The sequence below is a fragment of the Mobula birostris genome, chromosome 11 (genome assembly GCF_030028105.1).
Source record: "Mobula birostris isolate sMobBir1 chromosome 11, sMobBir1.hap1, whole genome shotgun sequence".
In the NCBI taxonomy this organism is placed as follows: Eukaryota; Metazoa; Chordata; class Chondrichthyes; order Myliobatiformes; family Myliobatidae; genus Mobula; species Mobula birostris.
The window spans coordinates 5182163-5200672 of NC_092380.1; the positions used below are offsets into that span (position 1 = coordinate 5182163).

An 18510-nucleotide genomic window follows, 5' to 3' on the forward strand; every position below is an offset into this window, starting at 1 on the left:
TCCCAACACCCCTTGTCATTCAACCATGCATGAACATCTTAGGCAAAGGGCACAGATCGATTAACATCTGCACATCTCCAACATGCAAGTATATGCCAGTCAAATAATCACCAAGGAGATCAAAACAGACTCAAAGAGTTCGGAGGTAAGGTATTTTCCTAACGAGTACTAGGAACTTGCTTCCACATGGAGTGGCTGAGGTGAATAATATAGGTGCATTTAAGGGGAGTATGGACAAGGGAGAAGAGAATAGATCTACATGGTGAAGATGGGAGGAGGTTGAATGGAGTATAGGTATCAGTATGCAATAAATGGGCCGAATCGCCTCCTTCTGTGGTATAGGTCATTTGTAATCCATGGGCAACACTATCGGGAGAGATAAGGAGAAGTGGGTACACAGGCAGTAAAGACCATTGCCAATGTCTTCATAGTTACCTAGTAAATGCCAAGCTGAGTACTTACAAGGAAAAATGTTAGTGTATCGATTCTTTGTTCTGTTCTCTGGGAGTTGGGAAGCTTCCTTTGACTGTTCTGTGCCGATGTTTGCCAGACTCTGCAATGAATTGAAGAGGATTGTTTGTCAGCCGTGTCAGGAGAACTCAAACCTATTGGACTGCATAATATACACTCTGCTGCACAGTACCATAGCTACAGTGGCACTGTACGTGCCTTGGCACAATGCAATAGTGTGGAAACACCAATGCCTATGTACAGAAAAGCCTATGAAAAGTATTGGTTACTGCCCAGTCCACCACAGGAAAAGCCCTCCCCAGCATTAAACACATCTACAAGGAGTGCTGCCACAAGAAAGCAGCATCCAGCATCAAGGACCTAATAGCAGCAGCGAGGAAACAGCACGGCCTGGGTGGTGAGGATCTTTGATGATGGATGCTGCTCTTTTACGACAATGTTTCAGGTAGATGTACTCCGTGGTTGGGAGGGCTTTACCCATGATGTATTGGGCTGAATCCACTATCTCTTGTAGGATTTTCTGCTCAAAAGTATTGGTGTTCTCCTACGAGGCCGTAATGCAGCTGGTCAATACACTTTCCACCATATGTTTCTAGAAGTTTGCCAAGTTTTTGATGACATTCCAAGTCTACGCATTCTCCTGAGGAAGTAGAGACCCTGTTGTGCTTTCTTCACAATGGGCCCAGGGCAGGATCTGTGACCAAAACTATGTTTATTGGTTTATGCCATGACATTATTTTTAACAGCACACTGCATATTCTCTGTAAGTTCTCAAAGTTCAAAGTAAATTTATTTTCAAAGTTGTATATGTCACCATATGCTCTCTTATGATTCATTTTCTTGCAGCATTTGCAGTAGAACTTCAATAGAATCAATGAAAAACTACATATAAAGACTGACAAATAGCCAATGTGCAAAAGAAGACAAACTGTGCAAATTTTTAAATAAGTATAAATAATACTGAGGACATGAGTTGTAAAGTCCTTGAAAGTGAGTCCATAGGACTCCTGTGTTGTGGAATCAATTGAGGTGAGTGAAGTTATTCATGCTGGTTCAGGAGTCTGATGGTTGAGGGGTAATAACTGTTCCTGAATCTGATAGGGGTGGGACCTGAGGCTCCTGTACCTTCTTCCAGATTGCAGCAGCAAGAAGAGAGCATGGCCTGGATGGTGGGGGTTCCTTGATGATGGATGCTACTTCTTCTGGCAGCAGTCCTTGTAGATGTGCTCAAATGATGGGGAGGGCTTGCTTGTGATATAAAGCCTATGCACCACGCTTTATAGGCATTTTTCTGTTCTTGGCCATTGGTGTTTCCATACTAGGTTGTGATGCAAACAGTTACAATACTCTTCACTGTACACCTATAAAAGTTTGTCAAAGTTTTAGATGACATTCTGTATCTGCGCCAACTTCTAAGAAAGGAGAGGCGCAGTCATGCCTTCTTTGCTCAGGCGCTCAGAGTGAACATTTGAACAAACATACACACCTGATACTCCTCAGCAAATCCAATATCTGTGTCCGCATGCTTCTTCTGGAAGTACCTCTCGTAGTCACTCAGTGGAATGGGCCTAATGAACAAAGTATAAGGATGTAGGTTTACTTACTTCAAATGTTAACTCTACCTCAGCTGGTGATTTCTTGCTGCTGACTCAGGTGCGCGTTGAAAACCTCGCACCGAAATCTGGGCTAATCCTCTAGTGGGCAGCGTGGTAGTGTAGTGGCTAGCACATTGCTTTACAGTTCCAGCAACCCAGGTTCAATTCCCGCCACTGCCTGTAAGCAGTGTGTACGTTCTCCCCGTGGCCACGTGGGTTTCCTCCGGGTGCTCCGGTTTCTTCCCACAGTCCAAAGATGTACCAGTTAAATCAGAATCAGGTTTAATATCACCAGCACATGTCCTGAAATGTGTTGACTTTGCGGCAGCAGTACAATGCAATACATGATAAATATAGAAAAAAATTAATTACAGCAAGTAATTAAATATATATATTAAATTAAATATATAAATTGTATATTAAATAGTTAAATTCAGATAAGTAGTGCAAAAACAGAAATTATTTTAAAAAGTAGTGAGGTTATGTTCACGGGTTCAATGTTCATTCAGAAATCATATGGCAGAAGGGAAGAAGCTGTTCCTGAATCGTTGAGCATGTGCCTTCAGACTCCTGTACCTCCTTCTGATTTTGATTCTGATTACCGGTTGGTAGGTTAATTGGTCATTGTAAATGATCCTGCTTATTAGGCTTGGATTAAATTGGGGGGTTGCTGGGTGCAGCGGCTCAAAGGGTCAGAAAGGCTTACTCCACATTGGATTTCAATAAATCAAGTAATTGCCAGGTGTCAGAAGGGCCGTCTTTTAGATGAGACATTAAAGCAAGGCCGTACATTCTCTCTTTGGCGGCATCAAAGTAACCTTGGCATTATTTCAAACAGCGGAAGAACTGTCCTGTGGGGACTTATCCCTTAATCAACAAAACAGAAAGCCAGAAAGCTCATTGTATCATGGCTCTTGGTGAGACACAAGAGAATTGAGATGCTGGGATCTAGAGCAGAGAAGAGTCAGTGGGTCAAGCAGTCTATAGAGAGAATGGGATGGTCGATGTGTTGGGCTGAAATTGGACATGCAGGGTCTCAACCTGAAACAAGGACCATCCTTTCGCCTCTGTTGATGTTGCTTGGCCTGCTGGGCTACACCAGCACTTTCTTGTGGTGGCTTGCTGTGATGATTTATTCAACCAATATAACACTCTTAGCATAGGCTGATAATTTATTTACTTATTGAGATAAAGCACAGAATAGGCCCTTCCAGCCCTTCGAGCCGTGCTGCCCAGCGATCCCCCCGATTTAATCTAAATTACAATGACCAATTAACTTACTGTACTGTGGGAGGAGACCGAAGCCTCTGAGGAAACCCATAGGTAAAAACTCCTTATAGGCAGCAGCGGGAATCGAACCGGCTTGCCTGTACTGTAAAGCGTTGTGCTGACCACTATGCTACCATGCCATCCTAAAGGCTGATTTATACTTGTGCGTACCAGCTTACGCCGTAGCCTACTCAAGTGGGCTATGCTGTTGTGAGCATTTATACTTGTGCGTTAGTGTGTCTGCGTCGCTCTGCAATTTACGCACGGCACACATGCTCACACACCTGCCCACGCAAGGCTTCATGGTCATGGTAGTCTTTCTGGGAGTAAACAAGTTTAAAGCGAGTGTCTTTTTTGGTAAAAGCGAAATGCGTCCTCCATAATTTCGGAGGTCCGTAAAGCTTTATGGAAAGCATTGCAGCCAGAGTTCTTTCTCTGCCCTTCAGTCGCCCAATGGGAAGCTATTGCAGCATAGGAGGAAATGCGATGCTACCAAGTGGACCAATCACAGTTGTTGCGGTCTGCGTTGCCGCAACGCGTAGTTACATTTTGGGAGAGGTGCGCGTCAAGCTATGGCGTAGGGATCCGTGTAGGCACGGCATAGGGTTCATGGCTACGCTGTACCTATGGCGTCGATTTGACACACAAATATAAATCAGCCTTAATGAGTTAGCTGTCACTGAGAACACAAACCAACAGTAACATACCTTGACAATGCATGGGGAGTAACGATAAAAAGGCTACTTCCAATAAATAGACATAACTACAGTAAATATGGTTCAGTTAACTACAAACACAAAAATTTGAATTCCCTTTGATGGAAAATTAGATTATCACTTGTATGAACACTGACACACCCATGCAAGTTCAATAAACTAAAACGAACAAAATAGAGAAAAAGTTCCCATTACATATACAGTATATATGCCTACAGTGTGCACATAATCGTTGAGCTCATTATTGCATAATCAATCCAGTTTGCTTAGACTAATAGAGTCATAGAGAAGTACAGCACAGAAACAGGCCCTTTGGCCCATTTAGCCCATGCTGAAACCGTTTAAATTGCCTATTCCCATTGACCTGCAACTGGGACCATAGCCTTCTATACCCCTACCATCCATGTACCTATCCAAACTTCTCTTAAATGTTGAAATCGAGCCCACATTCATGGCTTGTGCTGGCAGCTCGTTCCACACTCTCACGACCCTCTGAGTGAAGAAGTTTCTCCTCATGTTCCCCCTAAACCTCTCACCTTTCATACTTAACCCATGACCTCTAGTTGTAGTCTCACCTATCCTCAGTGAAAAAACCTGCTTGCGTTTTCCCTCTCCACAACCCTCATAATTTTGAATACCTCAATCAAATCTCCTCTCAGAATTCTATGTTCCTAAGAGTACAGTCCTAACCTATTCAATCTTTCTTGATAACTCTGGTCCTCCCAGACCCAGCAACATCTTGTAAATTTTCCTTGCACAATTTCAACCTTGCTTACACCTTAAGTGACCAAAACTGCACACAATACTCCAAATTAGTCTTTGTGGGTAGATCTGTTTTGAGGGAGGGTACACACTCAATACCTTACAGCGGTAAGGCACACTTAGGCTGTTGTACCAATGCCGCATTCTCTAAGTCTTCAGTAGACCAATGAATTTCATGGTGGCAACACCAGGACAGAAACCAAAGACTTTCTGCTGAGGAAACATACTTCTTTTGATATTGGCAAACATGGGACTGGGGTGGGGAGAGAATACTGAAACAGCCCATGAGTGGGACTATAAATCTTTGGTTAAGATCCTGCAGCCTGAAGCTTTCCATTGTTGGTTGTTCCATCCATCCCTCTTCACATATGGAACAGCAGAGACGGAATATCACTGGGGACTTATACTGCTGGTTGACGCCATGTGCACGTGGATTTATTATCTGTGTGTGAGGTGCGGATGCTTATAAGCCAGAGGACTCTGCAATTATTGCTTCTAGGAGAAAGAGGCTGTGGCAACTTAGATTGCAGCCTGCACAGGTTTAGGGATATCAGCTGCAGTTTCACGCTGCAACCTGCCAGCTTTCAAGGGGAAGATGAGATGTAATCGAAACAATGAGAGAAAAGTTCCACCTACTTGTATTCTGGGAAAAGGACGCCCATTGATGAAGATCCTGGATCAGGCTTCTTCCTGGAATTTTATTTAAAAAAAAGTAACTAATATCAATCTCTATAACTTTAAAGATCACAATAAATTTATTGTCAAAGTACATATTCACTCATTGGCCATGTTATTTGGTACAACTGTACACCTGCAATATAATGCAAATATCAAGACTAGCAAGAATTGTTTCACCCTTTTCACCGCATTATAAGACCATAAGATATAGGAGCAGAATTGGGCCTTTTGGCCCATCAAGTCTACTCTGCCATTTCATCATGGCTGATCTATTATTCCTCTCAACCCCAGTGTCCTGCTTTCTCCCTGTATCCCTTCATGCCTGTAACACTAGTTCCTCTTGATTTAAAAAAGAAGACAGCAGTTGCAGGAAATGCAATGCCAGTTTCTGCATTAGTTGAAATATATGCATGGCATTGTAATGCATAAATCTAGCCTTGCAATACATACTGTATTAGCTCTACCTGTAAACCTGCTCATTAATGCAAATATCTAATCAGCCAATCATGTGGCAGCAACTCAATGCATAAAAGCTTGCAGATGTGGTCAAGAGGTTCAGTTGTTGTTCAGGCCAAACATCAGAATGGGGAAGAAATATGATTTCTAAGTGATTTTAATTGTGCAATGATTATCGGTGCCAGGCGGGGCGGTTTAAGTATCTCAGAAACTACTGATCTCCTGAGATTTTCACGCACGGTGTGTAAAAACAAAAATCATTCAGTGAGTGGCAGTTCTGTGGGTGAAAACGCCTTGTTAGTGGGGGAGGTCAGAGGAGAATGGTCAGACTGGTTCTAGCTGAGGGAATGCGACAGTAAATCAAATAATCACAAATTACAACAGTGGTATGCAAAAGAGCATCTCTGAATGCACAACATGTCGAACCTTGAAGTGGATGGGTTACAGCAGCAGAAGGCCAGGAACAGACAGAAATGTACTCAGCGGTCGCTTTCCTAGGTAATATCTGTACCTAATAAAGTGGCCACTGAGTGTATGTCACTATGCGCTATATTGAGATTCATTTTCTTGAAGGTATTTATAGGAAAATAAAGAAATACAATAGAAGTTACGGAAATCTATTCATAACAAAGACTGACAAACAACCAATCTGAAAAAGAAGATAAATCACAGAAATAATAAGATAAGTAATAAATTATATTGAGAATGTGAGTTGCAGAATCTATGAAAGTTATTCTATAGGTTGTGCATCTTTACTGTCCAGATGATCCAGAGATGAATGAAGAGCAATTGAAATGGCATCCGCTATTGACTTGTTGTGACAGTGGGAAACTTGGAATGGATCCAATTCACTTCTCAGGATGGAGTTGATATGCAAATCAGAAACACGGCAAATTCTGCAGAGGCTGTTAATCCAGAGCAACACACACACACTCAAAATGCTGGAGGAACTCAGCAGGTCAGGCAGCATCAATGGAAATGAGTAAACAGTTGAGGTTTCGGGCTGAGACCCTTCATGGGGACAAAGAGGGAAGGGGAAAGATGGCAGAATAAAAAGGCAAGGGGGAGGGGAAGGAGGCTAGCTGGAAGTTGATAGATGGAGCCAGGTGGATGGGAAAGGTCAAGGGCTGGAGAAGAAAGAATCTGATAAGAGAGGAGAGTGGACCATGGTGAAAGGGGAGGAGGAGGGGAGCCAAGGTGAAGAGATAGTAAGGTGAGAAGAGGTGAAAGGTCAGAGTGGGGAATAGAGGAAGGGGGGAGTTTTTTACTGGAAGGAGAAATTGATATTCATGCCATCAGGTTGGAGGCTACCCAGGTGGAATATAAGGTGTTGCTCCTCCACTCTGAGGGTGGTCTCATCTTGACACAAGATATGCTTCATGACCCACTTCTTAAAGCATTTCATCACAGAGGATGTAAATGCCACTGCACAAAAGCACTTCAATATGTTAAAGTTTAATTTATTAAAATGTCTTAACGAATTTAACAGGAACTTTATCAAACAAAAATGATCCACGTAATACAGGTCATACAGAATTAATATAAGAAGGTGGAGAGTTTAAAAAAAGAATGAGGAAACAGAACTAAAACTTAAAATTAAGGTGTTGCTGAGCCAAAATTTAGGTGAGTGAAAAATATTTGGTGCACTTCTAAAATAGGAGGATTGCTGAATGATGTGAATGGTGTGCCATCAGATCACAGTCTCGCCATTAATACCTTCCACTGAGAGCTCCTATGACTCCCCATCTCCAGACCTGGCATCATTAACTGATTGGTTTGTTAGAGCGATTTTTGGGGTTAACACATGTAATAAATTACTTTAACTGACGTCAGCCATTCGCCTTCGGATTTGAATATGCATTGAAGATTAAATTTAAAATACAGACCAGACAGATAATCTCTCCCTCTCCCTCCCCCTCCATCTCTCTCTCTCTCCTCTCTCTCGCTTTCTCTCTATTATATATACATATATCTCCCCGCCCCATGATATTTTGTCGAATAACGAGACAACTTCATACCTACCAGAACTTCTCTCCAGTGACTTCATTCACACAACAGCTTAAAAATATGAAATCTCTTTGCATCATCTTATCACTTGGGGTTAGATTTAGAATAAACTTATATGCATTTTATGTCAACTTGTACATCTACAGAAATTTTTTGTATGTGAAATAAGGTGCTTTGCACCCTGGTTCCAGAGGCACATTGTTTCATTTAGCTGTATATATCTGAGTGAGGAATGACAATAAACTTGAACTCTAAACTGGAAAAAGAATATATAGCCACTGAGTAAATCCCCATCAACGACAGAGTGGTTAACATAAAGCTCACTTGTACCAGAGAAAAAGTTTCTTAAGGTTGTCGTAGGTGGGGATAAGCTTGCAGCTCATCTGGGACTGGAGTTCCCAACCTTTGTTATGCCGTGGACCCCTGCCATTAACTGTGGGGTCTCTGGACCCTAGGTTGGGAATCCTTGATCCAAGAGGAAGAAAACTCTGATCTCAACTGTCTGCTGCCTTGTGGCTATACCCATTCATGGGGAAGGCTGGGAGTAAACCCTGAGGAAAAATCCAGAGTTGGAGCCCCTAGGCAGTCCTACGTTGAGTTCAATCTTGACTGGCAACTCCTGAGACACCGAAGAGTGCCAAGCTGTATCAGTCTCTGCCGTTCCTTCGGATTCATCAGCTGTGTGGAGAGTGGCCGCCTGCTGCCTGGGCAACAGCTTGCTCTCCATATCGTAATGGCCTGGTTCGTAAATCGACTTCAACAGCTAGGATGCAACCTCCATGGTCGACCCCATCTAACGGAGGACCATAGATAGCAGAAAAAGTCATGGGCTAGATCTGGAGTAAAGCTCCTTCACTTAGGAAAAAACAGAAAAGAATTATAAGCAACTTCCTGCACAGCTTCCTCGTGCAGGAAGCACAAGAACCACATACAAACTGAAGCCTACTTTACATTTGCTAATGATAGATCTTCAGAAAGTAGGTTCTCGTACTGTACGATCAGGATATTACCTTGCTACATTACTCGGAACATTATCATTTATAAAGGGTTCCGTTTTATTCCTGTTCCAACGTGTCAGGCCATAGCCTCTTCTTGTACCAAGATGAGGGCACCCTCAGGGTGGAGGAGCAACACCTTATATTCCGTCCGGGTACCCTCCAACTTGATGGTATGAATATTGATTTCTGCATCTGGTGAACAAATTTCTCTTCCCCCCCCCCCCCACCACAGGCCCCTCTATCCCCCACTCTGACTTATACTTCTTCTCGCCTGCCTATTACTTCCTCCTGGGTCCCCTCCACCTTCCCTTTCACCTATTGTCCACTCTCCTCTCCTATCAGATCCTTTCTTTTCCAGCCCTTGACCTTTCCCACACACATGGCTTCACCCATCACCTTCCAGCCAGCCCCCTGCCCCTCCCCCACATCTTTCTATTCTGGCATTCCCTTCCTTCTCAGTCCTGAAGAAGAGTCTTGGCCTGAAAAGTCGTTTTCCACTGATGCTGCCCGACCTGCTGAGCTCCTCCAGCGTTTTGCGTGTGTTGCTTCTGTTTTATGGTTCTGTGTTCACTCAAGAGTAACTGGAAGGGAAGTATTTTAAATAGTTTCACCATGGGTCATGGGCACCATGATAGTGTACTGTTTAGCACGATGCTGTCACAACTCAGGACATCAGGGTTTGGAGTTCAATCCTGGCATCACCCGTAAGGAGCCTGTACGTCCTCCCTGTGGAATGCGTGGGTTTTCTCTAGGTGTTCCAGTTTCCTCCCACACTCCTCAGACGTAAGTAGGTTAACTAGTCATTGTAAATTGTCCCACGATTAGTTTAGCGCTAAATTGGGGCTGTCGGGGTTGATGGGGCAGCACAGCTCGAAGGGCTGGAAGGGCCTGTTATGTGCTGTATCCCTAAATAAAATCTAAGTAAATAAAAGATGTATCCCAGTGGAATAATTGACTGAGTAGGGAGAACGCAGTAACTTGATTTCAACATTCAAGTTTAATCATCATCCAACCATACACGAATAGAGCGAGATCGGTGTTGACCATGGGCGTTGTATCCTAGCTGTCTACTTGACAGTTGTATACTAGCTTTCTACGAGTCTGTGGTGGCCAGTGCTATCATGTTTGCTGCTGTGTGCTGGGTCAGCAGGCTGAGGGTAGCAGACACCAACGGAATCAACAAACTCATCTGTAAGGCCAGTGATGTTGTGGGGATGGAACTGGACTCTCTCACGGTGGTGTCTGAAAAGATGATGCTGTCTAAGTTGCATGCCATCTTGGTCAATGTTTCCCATCCACTACATGATGTACTGGGTGGGCACAGGAGTACATTCAGCCAGAGACTCATTCCTCCGAGATGCAGCACAGAGCGTCATAGGAAGTCATTCCTGCCTGTGGCCATCAAACTTTACAACTCCTCCCTTGGAGAGTCAGACACCCTGAGCCAATAGGCTGGTCCTGGACTTCTTTCATAATTTCCTGGCATAATTTACATATTACTATTTAACTATTTATGGTTCTATTACTATTTATTATTTATGGTGCAACTGTAACGAAAACCAATTTCCCCCTGGGATCAATAAAGTATGACTATGACTATGACTATGCATCTAGTATGCAGGCAGGGCAGCACGATACGGAGAGCAAGCTGTTGCCCATGCACCAGGCTCCCCCTCTCCACGCAGCTGATGAGTCCAAAAGAACAGCAGCGACTGATCTAGTTTGGCACCAGCGGCATCGCAAGAGTTACCAGCCAGCATTTAACTCAGTGTAAGACTGAGTTAAGGACACCATCTCTGGATTTTTCCTCGGGGTTCATTTATGAAGCCCTCTCCATAGGTGGGTTTAGCCGCAAAGCAGTGGAGGTTTGTAATCAGAGTTTTCCTTCTCCTAAATGAGATGCCAACCTCAGCTGATGAACCCCATCTGCCCAAAATACATAAACATAACCAAATGGAACAGTGTTCCTCTGGGGCCAAGGTGAAAAATGCATTACCAACGGCACACAGCGAAGGCAGGGTACAGTGCCACAGTGCACTTATTAATCTGTCTGGTAATGATGCTATCAGTGGCGAGACAGACTGGGCACTGTCAGTTTCTTTAGAATTCCCATCATACATAATCATTACCATTCTTCACGCAAGCTCTCTTACCTCTGACGCCTGGCTCTGTAGAAGATGAAGAACAGTAATACGCCAATTAGGATCAGACCCAGCAGGGAGCCCACGATCGCTCCAATGATAATGGCTATAAAGTACAAAAAGTGCATGGTTGGTTGGTTAGTTAGTTAGCTATCTATCTGACTATTTATTAGGGTTACAACATGGAAAAGGCTCTTTGAGCTGCGCTGCCCAGCAACCCCCGAAAACCCTGATTTAACCCTAACCTAATCATGGGACACTTTACAATGGTTTATTAACCTACTAACCAGTACATCTTTGGACTCTGGGGGGAAACGGGAGCACCCAGAGAAAACCCACCCATTGCACGGAGAGGATGTACTGAGACTCCTTACGGAGTTCGGAACTCTGACGCTCCGAGCTGTAGCAGCATTGCACTATGCCAGAGAAAGGAGTTAGGTACTTGCTCATCAGCCAGTCCAGTTTGTCATTAAGACCCCAGTCATCCCATGATATCTGCTGTTGTCAACTGGCCACTGTGTCCCGAAACAAACCTAGGGGCAGTCCGAGCCAGTGTTTTCAATTGTATTATTTACTTACTTATTGATTCAGTGTGGAACAGGCCTTTCGAGCCCAACGAGCCACCACCCAGCGACCCATCCATTTAACACAGGGTAATTTACGATGACCAATTAACCTACTTACTGGTACATCTTTGGACTGTGAGAGGAAACTGGAGCATCCAGAGTTCACGGGGATAATGTACAAGCTCCGTACAGATGGAATTCAACTCCAAAACGCCCAGGTCTGTAATAGCGTTGCCCTAACCGCTATGCTACCATGGTATTTATATCCCAGATTTAATGCTATTTTGAGATCTAATTAAAAGATCTAATTACGTTGAGATTTCAAACTCAACCGGTGAATGTTAAAACAGTTTTTTTTTCCCCCGTGGAATTGTAAGCATGCTCATTTTATTTGTGGTTTGCAAGTTAAATTTGCATGATTACCAGCCGTGCGTGAGATTCTGGCAGTAAACCCCATTATCCCACATCATAGTGCATCTCAATCTCCAGCGTAGATTGCTTAAAATGACCTCTGAGGGCAAAGAACAGATTACTACCGGCGCATATTGTGGCACAAAGATGGGTATATTAATTGGTCACTGTAAACTACCCCTAGAGTGCAGTGAGTGGCAAAATCTGGGGGGGAAATGATTGGAATGTAGTGAAGGATAAAATAGGATGAGTGTGAATGGTTGATAGCTGGCACGAACTTGGGGAGTCAAAGTGTCTCCTTCCATACTGTATCTCTTTATGGCTCTATACCATTTCATTGTCTCTTCATTCTGTGCCTAAAACTTAGACTCAATCTCTCAGAGGTGTCCAAAATATGAAATTTGACAGACAATTTGCATGCGGCAAGCTCCACCGAATACATAAAGCTCCACATATAAAACAAATCCTCAGCAGCTAGGTAGATGAAGTGGGGGACCACGATTCCAGATGTGTGAACAAAGAGATCAGGAACAGGCTGCTGCGAGGAGATGCATGCAAATAGGTGTCAGCCCTGGACAAGAGTCGACTCCATCATCATCATCATCATCATCATCTGGACAAGGACAACCATGGCAGAAATGCAGGTTGGGGGACGGCATCATGACCCTTTGAAAGATGAGCTTTTGATTTTATAACAGCGGAGGAGGAAATATTTACATTCAGAATACTCACGCTCTGAGCTGGTCCAGCATTCCTTGACCTCAGGCTTGCTGTATGTCTGCCCGCTCACCGTGGCAATTTTGATGGTGTACTTGCGTCCAGGCTGAAGATTAGCAACGCTCAGCGCATTCTCGTCCTTTCCAATGGTACGATTAATCAATAGTCGGTCACTGTCAGATGCAGTGGCTATGAAGTTGCTGAACCTGCCCTTTGGTTCATTCCACTCCACCATGATCGTGTATCCTGTCCTCCCAGCGCAGCGGAAGTGGGAAATAGTATCAGGAACTGAAAAATGGACGGAACAGACTGAGTCCAGTTCTCTCTCTGGTGACACAAACTGAAGTGAACCTTACACCCAGCAAAGCAGGGGGAGGCGCAAAGGCAGGTGCAGTTGAAATAAAACACAAAATAAAACTGAGGAAAAAAAATAACAGAAAGATAGAGACACAGGTAGAGTGATGAGGATGGAGAAAGATCTGTCTCTTATTTCCCTTTGAAAGTCTGGTGGAATGAGAGTTACCAGGAACTGAGAAACCCACAACACTTTGTGGTTTTGTTGTGTTCTGCCTTGTTCTGCTGAATATTATGGACATGCTACGTTGGCACTGGAATGTGTGGTGATAATTATAGGCTGCCCCCAGCCCATCCTGAGGTGGGTTGGTTTTTAACGCAAAAGACGCCTTTCACTGTACATCTAATGAGTAAACCTGAATCTGAAATATGAAATCAGAACTCCAACCAGGCATGAACAAGCTGAACTCCGAGGCTGAAAAGACCATCAGAATGGCTTTGTGGATGGTGTATCACAGTATGATTAGACCGGGGGAACTGGGGGAGTGCCTGATGTGTGCTGAGCTTCCAATTGTACAACTACTTTAAGAAGCACAGAATTACTTGTGTGGGGATCACCACATTCATACAGGCACTATGGACTTTCTAGGTAGTGGCTGACCACTCCAATGATTGTACCTCAGTGAGCAGGTGTTCAACCAGAATCTTAGATGCTCCTGAAGATATTGGAGAAGCTTCGTTTTGAAGTTAAATTCATGTGCTTTGATAAGGGGCATAATTATCACACAGACTATCACATGTAACATTACCCGGAAAAAGTAGATTGCAGAGTGTCTCATTGACACATCAAACTCCAAATCCCAATGTTCAGCACATGTTGCATATTTTCACCCTTGGGTGGTGGAAGGGAAAAGGTAACTTTGATTCTTCCGTGGTATATTCTGAAATAAACTGGAAGTCGGGAGGACAACGTGCTTTGAACTTGGAGGGGCCTGTTTTGGAAAGTACATGAGAACAGGTCCACAGTGATGTTTTGAGAAAGTTAAGCGAATACAAGTCTACAGCCATAACAGTGCAAGATGGTGAAAAACGTGGTTTTCTGGGAAAGGCTAAGTCATTGTACCAGTGCAGGTACAGTGTAAGAGGTTTTGAAGGGTTAAAAGAAAGGGCATCTTCTTGGTGTAAGGAGAAGGTTTGTCTTAGGTTGGATCACACAGGGAGAGTCAGGCTATGTCAAGTCACAGAGAAAGAGAGAGAGAGAGAGGGGAGGGAGAGGGAGAAAGCTGCTTGTGAGATTGTCATATCTGTGGCCCTCTGCAGATCGGCTTGGTTAGTGAAGAATACCTATTATTCTGATTTCTCTGCCGCTCCCACATAACACATTTATTTATTTATTTGTGTATTGGATTTGTGCTAGTTCTAGTAAAGAGTTCTCTTGTGGCCTTGAACATGTGTGTCGTCTCCAGTGAGCGCAAGTTCTGTGGGTGAAAATGCCTGCTAATGAGAGAGGTCAGAGGAGAATGGCCAGACTGGTTCAAGCTGACAGGAAGGCGACAGTAACTCAAATAACCACACGTTACAACAGTGGTGTGCGGAAGAGCATCGGAATGCACAACACATCAAACCTTGAAGTGGATGGGCTACAGCACAGGGGACCATGAACGTACACTCAGTGGCCACTTTATTAGACACAGGAGATATCCAATAAAGTGACCACAGAGGGTATATCATTTGTGGCTTAAGCAGAGTTTCCAGCTGCTTCTTAGGTAAAAGGTAAAAGGTAAAGGGTAAAGTTCCCTCCTGCATCTTGTTTGGCGCATCAGGTGGCAACCTTGTCATTTTGTATGCAGTTGTCTGTTTTATGAGGCCGAGTTGGTAGCTCGATGCTCAACTCAGCACGGATGGAAGGCGTGCAAAGAGCCGGTCAGATCTGAATCCAGGACCACTCACCCCAAAGTCCAGTGCAGGTGGCAGCACACCAGTGGCCAGCTGCCTTCTTTAAAAGCTTTACAAAAACAGGAAAAAATCAGCAGGTGTTGGAAATCCAAAGCAACACACACAAAATGCTGGAGGAGCTCAGCAGGTTAGTCAGCTGCTTTGGAAAAGAGTGAACAGTTGACGTTTTGGGTTGAGGCCTTTCTACCGGATTTATGAAGGGTCTTGGCCTGAAACATCGAATGCTTACTCTTTTCCATAGAAGCTACCTGGCCTGCTCAGTTCCTTCAGCATTCTGTATGTGCTTCTTTAAAAGCTTGGTGACAACTTTTACACTGAGAAACACATTCCTTGAACAGCAAAAACAGTTTTCCTCTTTTCATCCTGTTAGCTCCTCTTGATTTTTTAAAAAAAACAAACTATGGCTGCAGGAAATGCAACAGCAGTCTCTGCATCAGCGGAGACAGATGCATTGATTACAAAAACATCAACACCAACACGAGTAGTCCCAGGCTCAAATCCGGCCATCTCCTTGCACACTTCCCATCTGTGCTGGGTTGAGTATCAAACTAACAACTCGGCCTTGTAAAAAACAGACAACAATGCTAAAGAAATGGCGAAGCTGTCACACGATGCGTCACAGGGCGCGGAAAGGAACAGTAAGAAGTGACTATCTTGTAACTCTAACAACAGGAATTCTGCAGATGCTGGAAATTCAAGCAACACACATAAAAGTTGCTGGTGAATGCAGCAGGCCAGGCAGCATCTCTAGGAAGAGGTGCAGTCAACGTTTCAGGCCGAGACCCTTCGTCAGGACTAACTGAAGGAAGAGTGAGTAAGGGATTTGAAAGTTGGAGGGGGAGGGGGAGATCCAAAATGATAGGAGAAGACAGGACGGGGAGGGATGGAGCCAAGAGCTGGACAGGTGATAGGCAAAAGGGATAAGAGAGGATCATGGGACAGGAGGTCCGGGAAGAAAGACGGGGGGAGGGGACCCAGAGGATGAGCAAGGGGTATATTCAGAGGGACAGAGGGAGAAAAAGGAGAGTGAGAGAAAGAATGTGTGTATAAAAATAAGTAACAGATGGGGTACGAGGGGGAGGTGCGGCATTAGCAGAAGTTAGAGAAGTCGATGTTCATGCCATCAGGTTGGAGGCTACCCAGAGGGAATATAAGGTGTTGTTCCTCCAACCTGAGTGTGGCTTCACCTTTACAGTAGAGGAAGCCGTGGATAGACATGTCAGAATGGGAATGGGATGTGGTATTAAAATGTGTGACCACTGGGAGATCCTGCTTTCTCTGGCGGACAGAGCATAGATGTTCAGCAAAGCGGTCTCCCAGTCTGCGTTGGGTCTCGCCAATATATAAAAGTCCACATCGGGAGCACCGGACGCAGTATATCACCCCAGCCGACTCACAGGTGAAGTGTTGCCTCACCTGGAAGGACTGTTTGGGGCCCTGAATGGTGGTAAGGGAGGAAGTGTAAGGGCATGTGTAGCACTTGTTCTGCTTACACGGATAAGTGCCAGAAGGGAGATCAGTGGGGAGGGATGGACGAATGGACAAGGTAGTTGCTTAGGGAGCGATCCCTGCGGAATGCAGAGAAAGGGGGGGAAGGGAAAGATGTGCTTAGTGGTGGGATCCCGTTGGAGGTGGCGGAAGTTACAGAGAATAATATGTTGGACCCGGAGGCTGGTGGGGTGGTAGGTGAGGACCAGGGGAACCCTATTCCTAGTGGGGTGGCGGGAGGATGGAGTGAGAGCAGATGTATGTGAAATGGGGGAGATGCGTTTAAGAGCAGAGTTGATAGTGGAGAAAGGGAAGCCCCTTTCTTTAAAAAAGTAAGACATCTCCCTCGTCCTAGAATGAAAAGCCTCATCCTGAGAGCAGATGGGCGGAGACGGAGGAATTGCGAGAAGGGGATGGCGTTTTTGCAAGAGACAGGGTGAGAAGAGGAATAGTCCAGATAGCTGTGAGAGTCAGTAGGCTTATAGTAGACATCAGTGGATAAGCTGTCTCCAGAGACAGAGACAGAAAGATCTAGAAAGGAGAGGGAGGTGTCAGAAATGGACCAGGTAAACTTGAGGGCAGGGTGAAAGTTGGAGGCAAAGATAATAAAGTCAACGAGCTCTGCATGCATGCAGGAAGCAGCGCCAATGCAGTCGTCGATGTAGTGAAGGAAAAGTGGGGGACAGATACTAGAATAGGCACGGAACATAGATTGTTCCACAAAGCCAACAAAAAGGCAGGCATAGCTAGGACCCACACGGGTGCCCATAGCTACACCTTTAGTTTGGAGGAAGTGGGAGGAGCCAAAGGAGAAATTATTAAGAGTAAGGACTAATTCCGCTAGACGGAGCAGAGTGGTGGTAGAGGGGAACTGATTAGGTCTGGAATCCAAAAAGAAGCGTAGAACTTTGAGACCTTCCTGATGGGGGATGGAAGTATATAGGGACTGGACATCCATGGTGAAAATAAAGCAGTGGGGGCCAGGGAACTTAAAATCATCGAAAAGTTTAATAGCGTGAGAAGTGTCACGAACATAGGTCGGAAGGGATTGAACAAGGGGGGATAAAACCGTGTCGAGGTATGCAGAAACGAGTTCGGTGGGGCAGGAGCAAGCTGAGACAATATGTCGGCCAGGACAGGCAGGTTTGTGGATCTTGGGTAGGAGGTAGAAATGGGAAGTGCGAGCTGTGGGAACTATAAGGTTGGTAGCAGTGGATGGGAGATTTTGTGGATCTTGGGTAGGAGGTAGAAACGGGAAGTGCGAGGTTTGTGGATCTTGGGTAGGAGGTAGAAACTTTGTGGATCTTGGGTAGGAGGTAGAAACTTGTGGATCTTGGGTAGGAGGTAGAAACTGCTTGGATGCTGCCTGGCCTGCTGCGTTCACCAGCAACTTTTATTTATGGATCTTGTAACTCTACTTCACACAAGGAAGTTTAATGTCATTTCCTGTACACAAGTATAAGGAAAACAAAATAGTTGTTACTCTGGATCCAACACAGCATAAAAAACCATAAGATAACGATCACAATAAGAATATTAAAAATATAATAATATTGGAACTGTTGTTGACTGACACAGTGGAGCAGGTATTGACCCTTACCGAATTACTTACTTGTGGTGATTTTAACCTCCACAGCATCGCTCGTTGTGTTCTCCGGAGTTACTGAACGCACCAATAGTTTGTATTGATCCCCGGGATTCAGGCCTGTCGCTGTGAATGTTGTCTTGCCTTTTTCTGTGATTCTGTTATCAATGATATCATTCGTAAGATTAGTGACTGTGATATTGTAGGAATAGTCAGAGGCTCCTATATCATTTGGCTTTGTCCATTGAATAGTCGATGAATTTGTGGTCCTGTTTACCACAGTCAGTCCGGTGACTGGTGATGGATCTGTTAAGAGAAAAGACAAGGGATGGTCAATTAGTGTGAGACACCCTCCATCATGATTGCTCTGGGACAGTGTGACCTTTTCAAGGTGAATGCT

The 18510-nt window shown here is 44.5% G+C and overlaps 1 protein-coding gene across 2 annotated transcripts in view; it reads right to left on the reverse strand.

Annotated features, from left to right (window-relative positions):
- Positions 1 to 18510, reverse strand: part of LOC140204762 (receptor-type tyrosine-protein phosphatase H-like) — a 113423-nt gene that overhangs the window by 32785 nt on the left and 62128 nt on the right. For both annotated transcript variants that reach the window (XM_072271525.1, XM_072271524.1), the window contains 6 exons: positions 18138 to 18416; positions 12803 to 13075; positions 11106 to 11199; positions 5450 to 5503; positions 1958 to 2039; positions 463 to 553 (listed from right to left, as the gene is read on the reverse strand). In XM_072271525.1, the coding sequence (XP_072127626.1) occupies positions 463 to 553; positions 1958 to 2039; positions 5450 to 5503; positions 11106 to 11199; positions 12803 to 13075; positions 18138 to 18416 (873 nt within the window). The remainder of the gene's footprint in view (positions 1 to 462; positions 554 to 1957; positions 2040 to 5449; positions 5504 to 11105; positions 11200 to 12802; positions 13076 to 18137; positions 18417 to 18510) is intronic.